Below are 13,541 nucleotides of genomic sequence, written 5' to 3'. Positions count from 1 at the left end.
AGTTGTGGGGGAGGGTGGAGGTCAAATCCAGGAGCAGCGCTGAAATCCTCAACCTGAGTGCATTGGAAAGATCTGCTTCCATTAGGGAGGGAGGACCTCCCAACTCCTGCTCTTCCCAAGCCTGGATTAGGGCATGTTGCATTACAATGGTGAAGGAATTGGGGAGCCAACAATGTCAGCCAATTTTACTCTTGAGGATCAACAAATATTTGCTGGTCCATTGTGTAAAAGAGATTTGATTATCAGCCAATTGGATTTGAATCAGTAAACTTACAACCTTACTCTGTGCGGAAGACCAAAAAGAGGAAGGAAAAAGTGTGCAATCCAGAGATGAAATGAATTCCTTCCTGTGTGTCAGGCAGTATTGGTGCTGTTAGTCAAACTGCACGAGCAGATGTGAGACCACCATCAACAGTTTGTGTTTATCGCGTGCCTTGCCAAGAGTGAAACATCCGAAGGAATTCCACAGAAAACAGCATCAAATGCAGCTGAATGTCGAACCACATACTGAGCTAATGAGGAAGATGACCATAATCTTGGTCAGATAGGGCCATTGTGAACAAGGGTGGCAGATACAGTGGGAACACCACCCCCTGCAAGATCTCTTCCAAACCACTTGCCATCCTGACTTGGAAATATATCGCCGTTCCTTCACTGTCGCTGGATCAAAATCCTGGAATTCCCTCCCTAAGGGCATTGTGGGTGTACGTACACCAACATTTCAAGAAGGCAGCTCAACACCACCTTCTCAAGGGGCAACTAGGGACAGACAATAAATGCTGGGGAAGCCAGCGACAAATGAATTTTGAAATTCTTTTGCTGGGAGCAAAGGAACTGGAATCCCCGGAGTCACTAGTTGTGTCCACTGCTCTGTGATCCCAAAAGGGTGTGCGTTGAACATGGAAGTTGTGTCACACTTCAACTTGTGACCAGCGAAATCAATTCTTGGCACCTCAGGCAAAGCGGTATCTCCTTCAAGAGCCTTTTCAGCACTGTTGTCAGGCAGTGAATTGTGATGCACTATCCATAACGTCACTGACTAGTTCCCTTATGGAAGAGGCTCACTTCAAGCCCCTACTAACTTGGGTGTGTCTGAATGTAATGCTGGTGCCTCAAATTGTCTGTTTGACTAGACAGGCAGCTTGAGAGATGAATGGGTGAGGTTAAACAACTTACCACAAAGAAGATAACAACAGGACGTTCGCAACACCTATTTATGCTGTCACATCTCACATTGAAGCTACTCGTTGGATTTCGGGGGAGACGCAGTCAGGGCCTACTCCATTGTTTTTGCAGAAGTGGAACAACAGTGGGATATATTCCCAACATCTGCTGGTCTGGTTATAATTGTTTGCAGGTTTCATCTTAGAACCAACGGTTACACATTAACCACAGGAGCCTGCAGAGGTAAGTACTGTAACCTTAATAGAAGCTGTGTTTATGCAGTTGGAGAATTGCTTATGTAAAGTGATATGTTTGCACTGAGACTGCTTGCCAAATGTTAGAATCCTCTTGGAGTTGCTGAAGAACTGTTTGAAATGACTTAATGATCATTTATGCTTGATGGGGAGGTGAAAGTGTTAGACTGGGGTGGACAAAGTCAGAAGTCACACAACACCAGGTTAGCATGTGACTTCTGAGTTTATCCTTTAACAGGTAATTTTGAAAAGTCATAACATATTCTGGATGATTTTTGTGTTCCATAAAATGATTTACATTTTCTTTTGCTCCTTTTGCAAAGGAATAATTAGGTGGGTAATGAAAGGCCCCTTGATATAGAAAGGTTAGACTGGGAATGGTTTACTTTCGACGTAACTCAGTACTTGCAACTGTGTTGTAAGAAAACTAATGCAATTCTTTACTAATAGCTACACGTCTCAGTTACCCAATGAACTTCCCTGGCGAAGGAAAGGGAAACAGAAAGATGAAAACCTGTCGGTGTTTGACATTGCTCAGTAAGTTAACAACCAAGGTTTTACAGTTAGAACGTTTTCTGGATTTGATAAGCATGCTGTTTCTCTTTGAGTACCTTGACCTCCCTGACCGGGGACGTCTGGTTTGACTAAGACAGAAATTCTTCATGCTTTCTCTGTTTTACAATGAGTTCAAATTATGTTATTTTCTGAGTGATAAATTTAAGTGAGGAACCGAAGCTGATGACACTCTCTTTTACCATCGCTTCATCAATGGCTCACACACAACACAGATTCAAGAGTGCAGGATTAACTACACCAAAGTGTTCAGTCCCAAAGGTGCTGAAGCAAATTAGGAAGTGCTGAATAGATGGCATTCTATTACATTTTCTTGTCCCATACCCCTCATAATTTGAAAAGATGTACAGGCGGTACAGTGGCTCAGTGGTTAGCATTGCTGCCTCACAAGGTCAGAGACCCAGGTTCGATTCAGACTCAGCCGACTGACTGCCTGTGTCTGTGTGGGTATCCTCTGGGTGCTCCGGTTTCTTCTCACAGTCCAAAGATGTGCAGGTTACAGTGGATTGGCCAGTAGTTTCGAGGGATGTGCAGGTTACCTGGGTAGAATGCTCTTCAGAGGGTCGATGCAGACTCAAATGGTCTCTATCTATACTGTTGCTACTCAGTGATAAACTGAGACGTTAAAAGATTGCCAAAGATGGGGATGCTCACTGCTTAAAAGACTGGGAAACAGTAAGTTGTAGTTGGTGATGATTTAATAAGTGTGGATGCAAGGACAGAGACTTTATACTTTCAACTTAGGAGTAACAACCTACAGAGTTCAGACTCAGTAGGTGAATTATAGAGACGCTGACTCCAGGGACAAAAAAAAGTGGGTTAAGATTTGGGTGTGTTCACAGGAAATAAACATTTAGAAAGTAAAGCACTGATTGTAGCTTGGTGTAATCTCTTCAAGGTTTTGCATTAAGTGAAGCAGTGCCAACGTTGTCCTCATGGTATCCCATTGGACATAGACACGTAATATCTCACTCACCTAGTCGGAGCTGGCATCTGTTTGTTTTCACATTCGAAGACTGTCCCTAAGTCAGTCATGGGCAAACTTAAGCATATAGCATTACTCTCTTAATGATACATCTTACATCTTAATTATCTATTGTGGGGGTGGGGGGTGTGGGGAAGATGGTGATGTAGTGGGAATATAACTTGAGTGGTAATCCTGAGGTAAAACAGAAACTTGGCAGGCCTGGGAGCATCTGTGGTGAGAGAAACAGAGTTGATGTTCCGAGTCCAAAGACCCTTCTTCGGATCTCAAGGTGCTAACTCTGTTTCTCTCTCTCTGCAGATGCTGCCAGATCTGCTGGGTTTCTCCAGCATTCTTTGTGTTTGAGTCAGTATCAGCAGTATTTTGCTGTTATTGTAGTAAACTGGAGGCCCCAGGTTAACATTCTGGAAACCTGGGTTCAAAGCCTGCTGTGGCTGTTCAATTCAGTTTACAAATCTGAAATTAAAAGTTAGTATCTTTGTAAAAAGACCCATCTGGTTCACTAATGCCCTTTAGGGAAGGAAATCTGCTGTCCTTACCTGGTCTGGCCTACATGTGACTCCAGACTCACAGCAATGTGGCTGACACTTGACTAACCTCTAAAATGGTAGAGCACATCCCTAAGTTCAAGAACAGGCAACAAATACTGGCCTTGCCAGTGAAGCCTGCATCCCATAATGGAAAATTAATGACACAACCCCCTGCAGATGTTCCCTTGGGATTTTGTGCTTGGTGTCTCTGTGTGAAGGGTTACCTTGCCAGTGTAGCTGGAGGTGAGTTGGGAAGTCTGGGGGTTGTGGTCTTAATAGTGGGGTCTTGTTATGGTCAATCTTTCCACTGGGCAGTGGGTGGGCGAGCGGGGGAGTTAAATGGTAGGAGGTTGCATCCATTAAAACAGTTCCCAATGAGGAATGCTGGGGGTGATCAATGGATAGGAAGCTCAATGTTTTACATGAAAAAAACATTTTGGTGATGCTCTGCTTGCACATGATTGATAACAATGTGCATTAACCTTTTAAACTCATAAGATATCCCAAGGCACCTCAAGGCCTCAAGATATATGAAGAGATCTTTGGATAAATAACTAAGCTGTTGGCCAAAGGGGTATGGAAAGAAAGTGAGATGGAAGAGTGGAGAGGAGAGAGTTTAGGGCCCAGTCTGCTGTATATGGGGTGTTGGAAAAGCGCAGCAGGTTAGTCAGCATTGAAGGAGCAGGAGAATTGACCTTTCGGGCATAAGCCCTGGGATTCCAGTATAATGGGGATGAATAAATGTCTGGAAGTAGATGGGTGCAAAGGCTAGGGAACAGAGTGAGAAAGCTCAAATCAGCTTCCCACTGATAAACTCGAGTTAATATCAGGGTCTGCTGTGTGGGTGTGAGATGTTGCTGTGTGTGCAGGCATCTATTTCTGTTTCTGTATAGATCTTCATTTGTGCATTTGTGTAGGTGCCTGTCTGAATGTGTGTTTGACTGAGTGAATGTTTAGATGTGTGTTGGAGTAGCATTGTGGCTGTGTAGTTGTCTGTTTGTGTGTGGGTGTCTGTTTAGGTGAATGTTTGTGGTGCCACATGCCTGTGTGGGTGTATTTCTCTGTGTCTATAGGGTGAGGGGAGTAGCCTGTGTGGATTTGCGACTGAATTCATGTATCTGTTTGTATGTGTGCATCTGTATGGGTGTGTGTGTGTGTGTGTGTGTGTGTGTGTAAACCCAACATAATTCTGCCGACTGTTCCTCAGGTCATAGGGTCATAGCATCAATAAGAAGTCACGAGGTTTGCAGATAAAATGCAGTTGTTCTCAATTTCCTTTATAAACATCCGCAAGTTCACATTTTAATTCTTTTGGGGATTTCTGCAATGCCTGAAGCCAGTCTGTGGCCTGCACATCCCAGAGACCAGTGACGAGCATGTGTTGATTGGGGTGGGATGTGGGAGGAAACATGTGAAGTAAAGAAAGACTCCTGCATTTATATAGCACTTTTCACAACCGCTTCACAACCAACGAAATGTGTTTTTTGAAGTGACGTCAATGTAGGAAGCGCAGCAGCCAAATGGTGCACAATAAATCCCAGAAACCAATCACTGTAATGACCTGATGATCTGCTGCGTTTTTGTGATATTGATTGAGGGATCAGCATTGACCAGTGCTCTGTGGAGAACTTCCCCACCCATCTCTCCTTCCCCTCCCCGCCCCCCCCCCCCCACCCCCCCCCCCCCCCCGCACCCCACACGATCCCACCCACTCTTCTTTGATGGAGGTGACATGGGATTGAGGTAGGAGATAGGTTCTCACCGTTAATGGTTCATTCAAAAGACAGCACTGCGAATGCTGCATACACACCAGCATGGAATTGTCAGGCTGAATGGCCTTATTTTGTGTTGTAAGTATTTCCTAATACCTTCTGCCATGACTGCTGATCCATAGACTGGAGTGATTAGTTCCACAAACTGAATCCCTAATATAGTTTGTAGGGACATGTACTGTCTTGTATGGTGCTTTGCCTACAGAGGCTGAATATGCCAGTCTCAGAGGCCCTGCTCTGCGTAAGCTGCAACAATTACTCTTGGAAACACACCCTATCTCTGTCCCTTCTGAATCCCACTGACTGCCAGAGCCACTGGAATGTGGTATGGATACTGGGGCAACAAAGAGTCTGGGCTGAACAGGTAGTCTTATTCAAACGATAGCGACTCTTACAGCGAGGCACTCTCTCAATAGCTCACTGAGAATCAGCCTAGTATTTAAGTCTCTGGAATGGGATTCAAACCCGTAGACCTCTAACTCAGAGGCTATCCACAGGTGCTGACTGAGCCACACCCCAACAATGCGTTTGCATTTATCAGGCAAGAGGCTAGAAGAGAGAGTTTTAGTCAAGGGAGATGGTGTTCTCTGCTTGGATCATAGAACCATAGAGGCCCACAGCACAGAAAAAGGCCCTTCGGCCCATTGAGCCTGCACCAACTATTCTAATTCCATTTGCCAGCACTTGGCCCATGGCTTGGCATCTCAAGGGCGCAGTCATAGAGTCATAGCATCATATAGCATGGAAACAGACCCTTGGGTCCAACCATTCCATGCCGACTATGTTCTCACGCTAAGCACGTTCCACCTTCCTGCTCCTGATCCATATCTCTCCAAACCTTTCCCATCTAAATGCTGCTCAAATGTTCTGAGGATTTCTGCCTCTACCACCCTTACATGTAGTGAGTTTCAGATTCCCACCACACTCTGGATCAAAAATATTTCTTCACACCTCCTTTGAACTTTCTTCCCTGACCTTAAATCCCTTTGGTCACTGATTCTTCCCACCAAAGGGAACAGATCCTTCCAGTCTACCCTATCTATGTCCCTTATAATGTTATACATCTCAATCATGTCTCCTCTCAATCTCCTCTGCTCTTAGGTAAGCAACCCCGTTCTGTCCAATCTCTCTTCATAACTGAAAATCTCCAGTCCAGGCAACATTCTGGTAAATCTCCTCTACACCTTCTCCAGTATCCCTCCTGTAAAGTGGATTCCAGAATTGCAGCAATACTCTGGCTGTGGCCTAACCAGAGTTTATATAGTTCCAGTATAAACTCTATGCCTTGGCCAATAAAGGCAAGTATTCCATATACTTCTTTAACCAATTTATCCACCTGTTGCAATACCGTAAAGGACCAGTGGTCATGCTCACTAAGATCCCTCTGATTCTCGGTGCTTTCCAGGGTCCTAACATTCATTATGTATTCCCTTGCCTTGTTTGTCCTGCCCAAGTGCATCATTTCACATAGATTCAAAAATCCTGCAAATGTGTTGTTTGTCAAGGGGGGGGAGGGGGAGGGGGGGGGGGGGCGAATGGTGCGGGGTGCTGATATACCATACTTGTTCTCACAAACATCTTAATAAAGTAACATTTCATGAGACTGTATTCTCCCACTCTCCCTACCCCCAGTGATTTTTCTCTGCAGAGTCAGCAGTGAGAAATGTTCCACTGGTACAACATGCGCTGGTAAGTTTAAATAATTCTTAATTTTAAAACAACCTGTTCAGATTGTACTCTTACTTGGTTAAAACTTATATTTTTTTGTTAGATTTTAAAGGCATCAATAACTCTGGGGAGAAATTGGGAAAATGACACTGAGAGAATCATGAATATGCAGCAGTACAGAGTATGCTTAAAGGGCTGAATAGCCTATTTCCGCAGCTCATTTCTAAACTTTGACCTTAAAAGAGAAAAAGCCACCATAACACATACAGAAGTTACAAAAAAAACTTTTGAAAAAGACAAGCAAGAGTTTTGAACTTCTGAACACCTTCACAAAGTCATGTCAAGATGGTGGTTTAGTGGTTAGCGCTGTTGCTTTATAGTACCAGATACCCAGGTTCAATTCCACCCTCAGCTGACTGGTTCTGTAGAGTTTTCACATTCTCCCTGCCTATTCTTAAATGTTGACATGTTCCCTGTTTCAATCACTCAGGAACTTTGATCACCTCTGCCGATTTTTGTTTTGTGGTCTGAGGGGAGTTTAATGACAAATAGTTAGCATGTAAAACAGGTGTTTACCATTTCGGAGCATCCCCTTTGCCCATTTAGTGGGGGGAGGGGCACCTCTGCAAGGCACTTTGTCCCTCCTCTCCCACCTCCTCCACCCTCCCAACTTCTCGAACCGCCCTGCTCCTTCCCTTCCGAAACCCACAGACTGACCTCAAATCTTCCATCTGCCTTCACTCCTTCCTTTGTGACCACTTGTCAGCCACTAATCCCTTTTGGCACTGCTGGGATTGACAATCAGCTAGACCAGATGCATCTCCAGGGTGAAGCTTCCTGTCCTGAGGAGCAGAATGTCCACACTGATCCAAATCAGGTATAATGTGTTATCGTGGCAATGGCCAGAGTGTGTGGTTTCTTGTGGTGTGGTGGTAGTGTCCCTGCCTCTGATGCAGGAGGCCCAGGTTGACAGCCCACTTCCTCCTTCTAAATTATACAATCATAGAATCCTTACAGTGTGGAAACAAGCCATTTGGCCTAACAAGTCCACACTAACCTTTTGAAGAGTAATCCACCCAGATCCAGTCTCCTACCCTATTACTTTACATTTTACCCCTAACTAACACATCCCTAAACACTATGGGCAATTTAGCATGGACAGTTCACCTAACGTGCTCATCTATCCCTGCAGATCTGTAAGATTTCACATTGATAAGACACTGAGCCATTTTTAACCACGGCTGGGGATACAATTTGTCCCCTCTGTTAAAATACGGAGAGGTGGCATTGAGAGTGCGTTAGAGGTTTGAATTAGGAATTGGCTGGCTGGAAGAAGACAGAGGGTAGTAGTTGATGGTAAAGGTTCATCTTGGAGTGCAGTTACTAGCGGTGTTCCGCAAGGATCTGTTTTGGGACCATTGCTGTTTGTCATTTTTATAAATGACTTGGAGGAGAGGCTAGAAAGTTGGGTGAGCAAGTTTGCGAATGATACGAAAGTCGGTGGAGTTGTAGACAGTGAGGAAGGATGTGGCAGGTTACAGCGGGATATAGATAAGCTGCAGAGCTGGGCAGAAAGGTGGCAAATGGAGTTCAATGTAGATAAGTGTGAAGTGATTCACTGTGGTAAGAGTAACAAGAAGATGGCGTACTGGGCTAATGGTCCACTTGGTAGTGTGGATGAGCAGGGGGATCTTGGTGTCCATGTACACAGATCTCTGAAAGTTGCCACCCATGTAAATAGTGCTGTGAAGAAGGCATATGGCGTACTGGCTTTTATTGGTAGAGGAATTGAGTTCCGGAGTCCTGAGATCATGTTGCAGTTGTATAAGACTCTGGTGCGGCCGCATCTGGAGTATTGTGTGCAGTTTTGGTCGCCATACTATAGAAAGGATGTGGAGGCACTGGAACGGGTGCAGAGGAGGTTTACCAGGATGTTGCCTGGTATGGAAGGAAGATTGTATGAGGAAAGGCTGAGGCACTTGGGGCTGTTTTCATTGGAGAAAAGAAGGGATGACTTGATAGAGGTGTACAAGATGATTAGGGGTTTAGATAGGGTTGACCATGAGAACCTTTTTCCACGTATGGAGTCAGCTATTACGAGGGGGCATAGCTTTAAATTAAGGGGTGGTAGGTATAGGACAGATGTTAGGGGTAGATTCTTTACTCAACGAGTCATGAGTTCATGGAATGCCCTGCCAGTAGCAGTGGTGGACTCTCCCTCTTTATGGGCATTTAAACGGGCATTGGATAGGCATATGGAGAATAGTGGGCTAGTGTAGGTTGGGTGGGCTTGGATCGGCGCAGCATCGAGGGCCAAAGGACTTGTACTGTGCTGTATTTTTCAATGTTCTATGTTCTATGTTCTAAAATCCACACCATTGACTCTGATAGTGCAGTCCACAACATCACACGCTTCATGTACAAGAGAAAAAGTGCTTCTAAATTTTGCCCAGAATTTAATGTCAACTCATTCTATATGAATCAATCAAATGGAACCATCTGTTTTGGTTTATTCTATCACACCCCTTCCTCCACCCTCCAAAACAGCTGAAAGACAGGGTTAGAACCTGTCACTTTCTCAGCCTTTTTAATCATCCACCTCAGTGCTGACTGTCCCTAGTGGCTCTTTGGAAAGACCCTATTCTTGAATGTTTGCAGTCCATGTGGTGTCAGCGCTGCCCACACTAGCTGGAAGAAAATGAGCTGCCGGCATTCTACCTCAAGCTGCACTTTCTCAGCTACTTTCTAAATCTTCCTGACAGCCCCAACGTACAAAAACAGTCTATCAATCCCAGCCTTGGCTATATTCAAATGGGACATTTCCACTAGTTGGGAAGTGTAGGACCAGCGGACTTGGTTTTAAATGTTCCTTATTTTAAGATAAGGAGGAATTCTTTCACCCAGAATCTTTGGAATTCTCTACCCAAGAAGGTCATGGAAGATCAATCAGGGTTCAAGAAAGAATTTGACTGATCAGCTGAAGACTTAATGCCATTAAAAGATTGGTGCTTTTGTTGTTGGGTGGCATTTAGGTAGAAGAAAAGCCACAACCTAGTAGAGTAGCAGAGTTGGCTCGATGGGCTGAATGGCCTACTCCTATTCCTATGTCTCTATGATCCTACATTCAACAACTGAGCACTCATGGCTTTCTGGGGTAGAGATTTCCAAATTTTCACCACCACCTGAAATAACTAGCTTCTCCACTTCTCTGTCTGAAAGGATGGGACCTTTATCCTGAGATACCGGTAGGATATAATCATGTCGAGATGGCCTGCGACTTGGAGAGGAGTTCTGACCTGGCAGTATTCCTCTGCATGTGCCCTTCCAGATGGTGGAGGATGGGGGTAGTAGGTTGCTGGAGAAGCTTTATACTGTAGATAAGACACATTGTGTATCTTTGAGCCTACCCAGATTGATGCATTTGCCCCCACTGCATAGGGAATGCTCAACTATCGAAAGAGATGGCACATGGTGAAGTATGTTCCTGTCTGTTGCAGATATGGATAAGTGTCAGACAAATCCATGCGGCTCCAATGCAATCTGTCACAGCACTTCTGGCAGCTTCTACTGTACCTGTGAGAAAGGATATTACTCAACAGGAGATAAACACTTTGTGAGTGCAGCAGTGGCGTCTTGCATAGGTAAATTCATGATCACACTTTGAGTAACTCCAGTTGTTCTATTGTTCTCCCCTGCCTTATCCATGTCCTTCACCATTGTCGTTGTCAGAGAACTGTCTAGTCATTTGGTCATACAATATATAGAAACAGACCCTTTGATCCAACCATAACACCAAACCAGATTAGTCCCACCTGTCTGCGTTTGGCCCATATCCCTTCAACATTTCTATATCATATACTTATCCAAATCTTTTTTTGACATTGCAACTGTACCCACATTCACCACTTCCTCTGGAAGTTTATTCTACACATGAACCACTCTCTGTGTAAAGCAAAATTGTCCCTTGTGTCTTTTTGTTACTCTTTCTCTTCTCACCCTAGTCTTGAAATCCTCCACTCTAAGGAAAAGACATTGGCTATTCAGCTTATCCATTCCTCTCTTGATTTTATAAACCACTATAAGGTCACTCCTGAACCTCTTATGCTCCGGTGATAATAGTCCCAGCCTATCTAGCCTCTCCTTATAATTCAACCCTTCCATTCCTGGCAATAGCCTGGTAAATCTCTTCTGAGCCCTCTCCAGCTGAGTAATATCCTTCCTGTAACTGGGCAACCAGAACTGGACACAGTACTCCAGAAGAGGCCTGCCCAATGTCCTGTACAACCTGAACATGATGTCTTAACTCCACTACTCATAGGTCTAAGCAATGAAAGCGAGTGTTCTAAACACTTCCTTAACCACCCTGTCTACATATGATGCTAACTTCAAAGACCTATCTACTCGAGACCCCTTTGTTTGTTTTTACCGATCCAAATTAAACTCTATCTGACGCTCATTGTCCCAGTAGTCCATTGTGTTGGGCACACAGCACCCTTACAATATCCAATGGCTTCCTAAAGCACATGACAATGTAAAACCCTGGTTGATTTGCTCTCACTTACCTCACGATGCATACCCCACTGGTCAGTATGACTGGCTAACTCAGCAGCATTAATCTTTGGGCAAGGGACATATTATGAAGGATATTATCCCAATGTGTGCCAATATTCTGTTACAGATTATGATGAGTGTCGCAGCATTCAAGCATTATGTGGTCGCAATGCAACATGCTACAACACAGCAGGTGGATTCTATTGTCTGTGCAACAAAGGATTCGCCCGGGTTTCCGGCCAGACCAACTTTACCGGTTACGGAGCTGGATGTAAAGGTCAGTCAGATCCCAGTTCAGATTCCTTCAGGTCCCAGGGGCTGTGGAGTGGGGGGAGCAGGGGGAGCTAAGAAAGTTTCAGCTGCCCTCCCTCAACTTTTAAGTTTCACTGAGTCACTGAAGTGCCTTCAGGAACTTCAGGTTGACCCAGATGCCAACTGTAATCAAACATGGAGGTGAATCAGCCCAGCAGCAAAAGATGGCACCTGAGGATAGGCTAGTTGGGTTTGGTGAGGTGAACATGTTTCTGAGCTGTACATAAATTAACCTCTCTTTAACTCATACCTTTCTAAATTTTCTCTGAGTCTTAAACTATCAAAATGGCGCTCTATTGTGATGACGAATAAAAGCCTTTCACTGTATTTTATTGTATTTCTCACTATAAAATGCATGTGACAATAAAAGTCTTCCATTCGTAAAATAAAATCATTCATTCTCAATATGCTTGCCTTGTAAAGATGACCAATCAGAAATGTACCATTAAGACCGCCCTGTGCTCCACTTTAACACTCTTTGGGGAGGCTGGGGCAGTCCCAAGCTGCCCTTGAAGAAATGTTTCCTCATCTCACCCCTGAGCAGGTGGTTCGGAGGCTAAACTTCTATAATTTGTGTCACTTCAATTAGCATATCAGCTTATCTTCTATATCAAGTTAATACAAGTCGCATCTTTACAGTATATCTTTATATTTCACAGGGTGGCATGGTGGCTCAGTGGTTAGCACTGCTGCCTCACAGCACCAGGGGTTCAATTCCATCCTCAGGTGACTGTGTGAAGGTTGCATATTTTCCCTGCGTCTGCGTGGATTTCCTCCCACAGTCCAAAGATGTGTGGGTTAGGTGGACTAGCCATGGGACATGTAAGGTTACAAGGATAGATTTGGGGAGGGGGGTAGGTGTGGATGGGATGCCCTTCGGAGGGCCAGTGTGAGCTCAATGGGCTGAATGGCGAGCTCCCATGCTCTGGGGAGTTTATTAATTTGATAATTTCAGTCCAGATATTATTCTCGTGGTGGAGATCTTGTGACACTGTGCCCTGCCTCTGATCCAAAGGCTCTCAGTTCAAGTCCCCTTCCAGAACTTGATTGCCAAGGAACATGCACTCAGAACACAGCCAAACAGGTTAATTGCAATCTGCAAAGCTTACCAATACATATTGGGCACATAAGGTAAAAGTGGGAGAGTGTCCTTGGCAATGCACAGTGACGGGCCAAATGGCCTTTTCTGTGCTGCTGGTTCTATGTCCATGAAGGGACTATCGAACGGGATGAGTGCAGGATAAATAAGTCAATATTATCTGCTCTATGTCATTGACGACTATTCAAATGATCCTCAGACCGGGTTGAAGCCATATAATCTTTCTGTGCATTAATGCTGAATTCAAGCTCAGTAAGGATCTTGTTCGGGTTGTGTTTGTGGTGTAAAAGCCCAATCAATTCCATGAAACAAGTAAACTCAACACCAATGGTGTAGTCTGACTACCTCTGCCTCCTCTGTGCCTACAGATGTGACAGGCCGCAGCTAAGAGTAATGAATAATCTCTTTTCTCCATCACAGACATCGATGAGTGTCTCCAAGATCCCTGCTATGCTGACGCTGTCTGCCAGAACATAAAAGGAAGCTACATTTGTATTCCTCAGTCAGGATTTGACTCATCTTATGTTAACAAAGTCCCTCAGAGTAAGAAAATCCAATATTAGTTGACGGAAAATGAAATTGTGAATATTATTAACATGCATGTGGTGAGAATGGAGGAACTTTTGTGAGTGG

At 44.4% G+C, this 13,541-nt stretch overlaps 1 protein-coding gene across 2 annotated transcripts in view; it reads left to right on the top strand.

Moving 5' to 3' along the window:
• Positions 1-1,010: 1,010 nt before the first annotated feature.
• Positions 1,011-13,541, top strand: part of LOC132835831 (adhesion G protein-coupled receptor E2-like) — a 49,094-nt gene continuing 36,563 nt past the window's right edge. For both annotated transcript variants that reach the window (XM_060854926.1, XM_060854925.1), the window contains exons 1-6: positions 1,011-1,407; positions 1,869-1,955; positions 6,911-6,967; positions 10,444-10,587; positions 11,625-11,774; positions 13,329-13,451. In XM_060854926.1, the coding sequence (XP_060710909.1) occupies positions 1,889-1,955; positions 6,911-6,967; positions 10,444-10,587; positions 11,625-11,774; positions 13,329-13,451 (541 nt within the window). In that variant the 5' untranslated portion in view covers positions 1,011-1,407; positions 1,869-1,888. The remainder of the gene's footprint in view (positions 1,408-1,868; positions 1,956-6,910; positions 6,968-10,443; positions 10,588-11,624; positions 11,775-13,328; positions 13,452-13,541) is intronic.

The sequence above is a fragment of the Hemiscyllium ocellatum genome, chromosome 45, assembly GCF_020745735.1.
Source record: "Hemiscyllium ocellatum isolate sHemOce1 chromosome 45, sHemOce1.pat.X.cur, whole genome shotgun sequence".
Taxonomy (NCBI): Eukaryota; Metazoa; Chordata; class Chondrichthyes; order Orectolobiformes; family Hemiscylliidae; genus Hemiscyllium; species Hemiscyllium ocellatum.
This window is presented reverse-complemented; position numbering and strand designations above follow the sequence as displayed.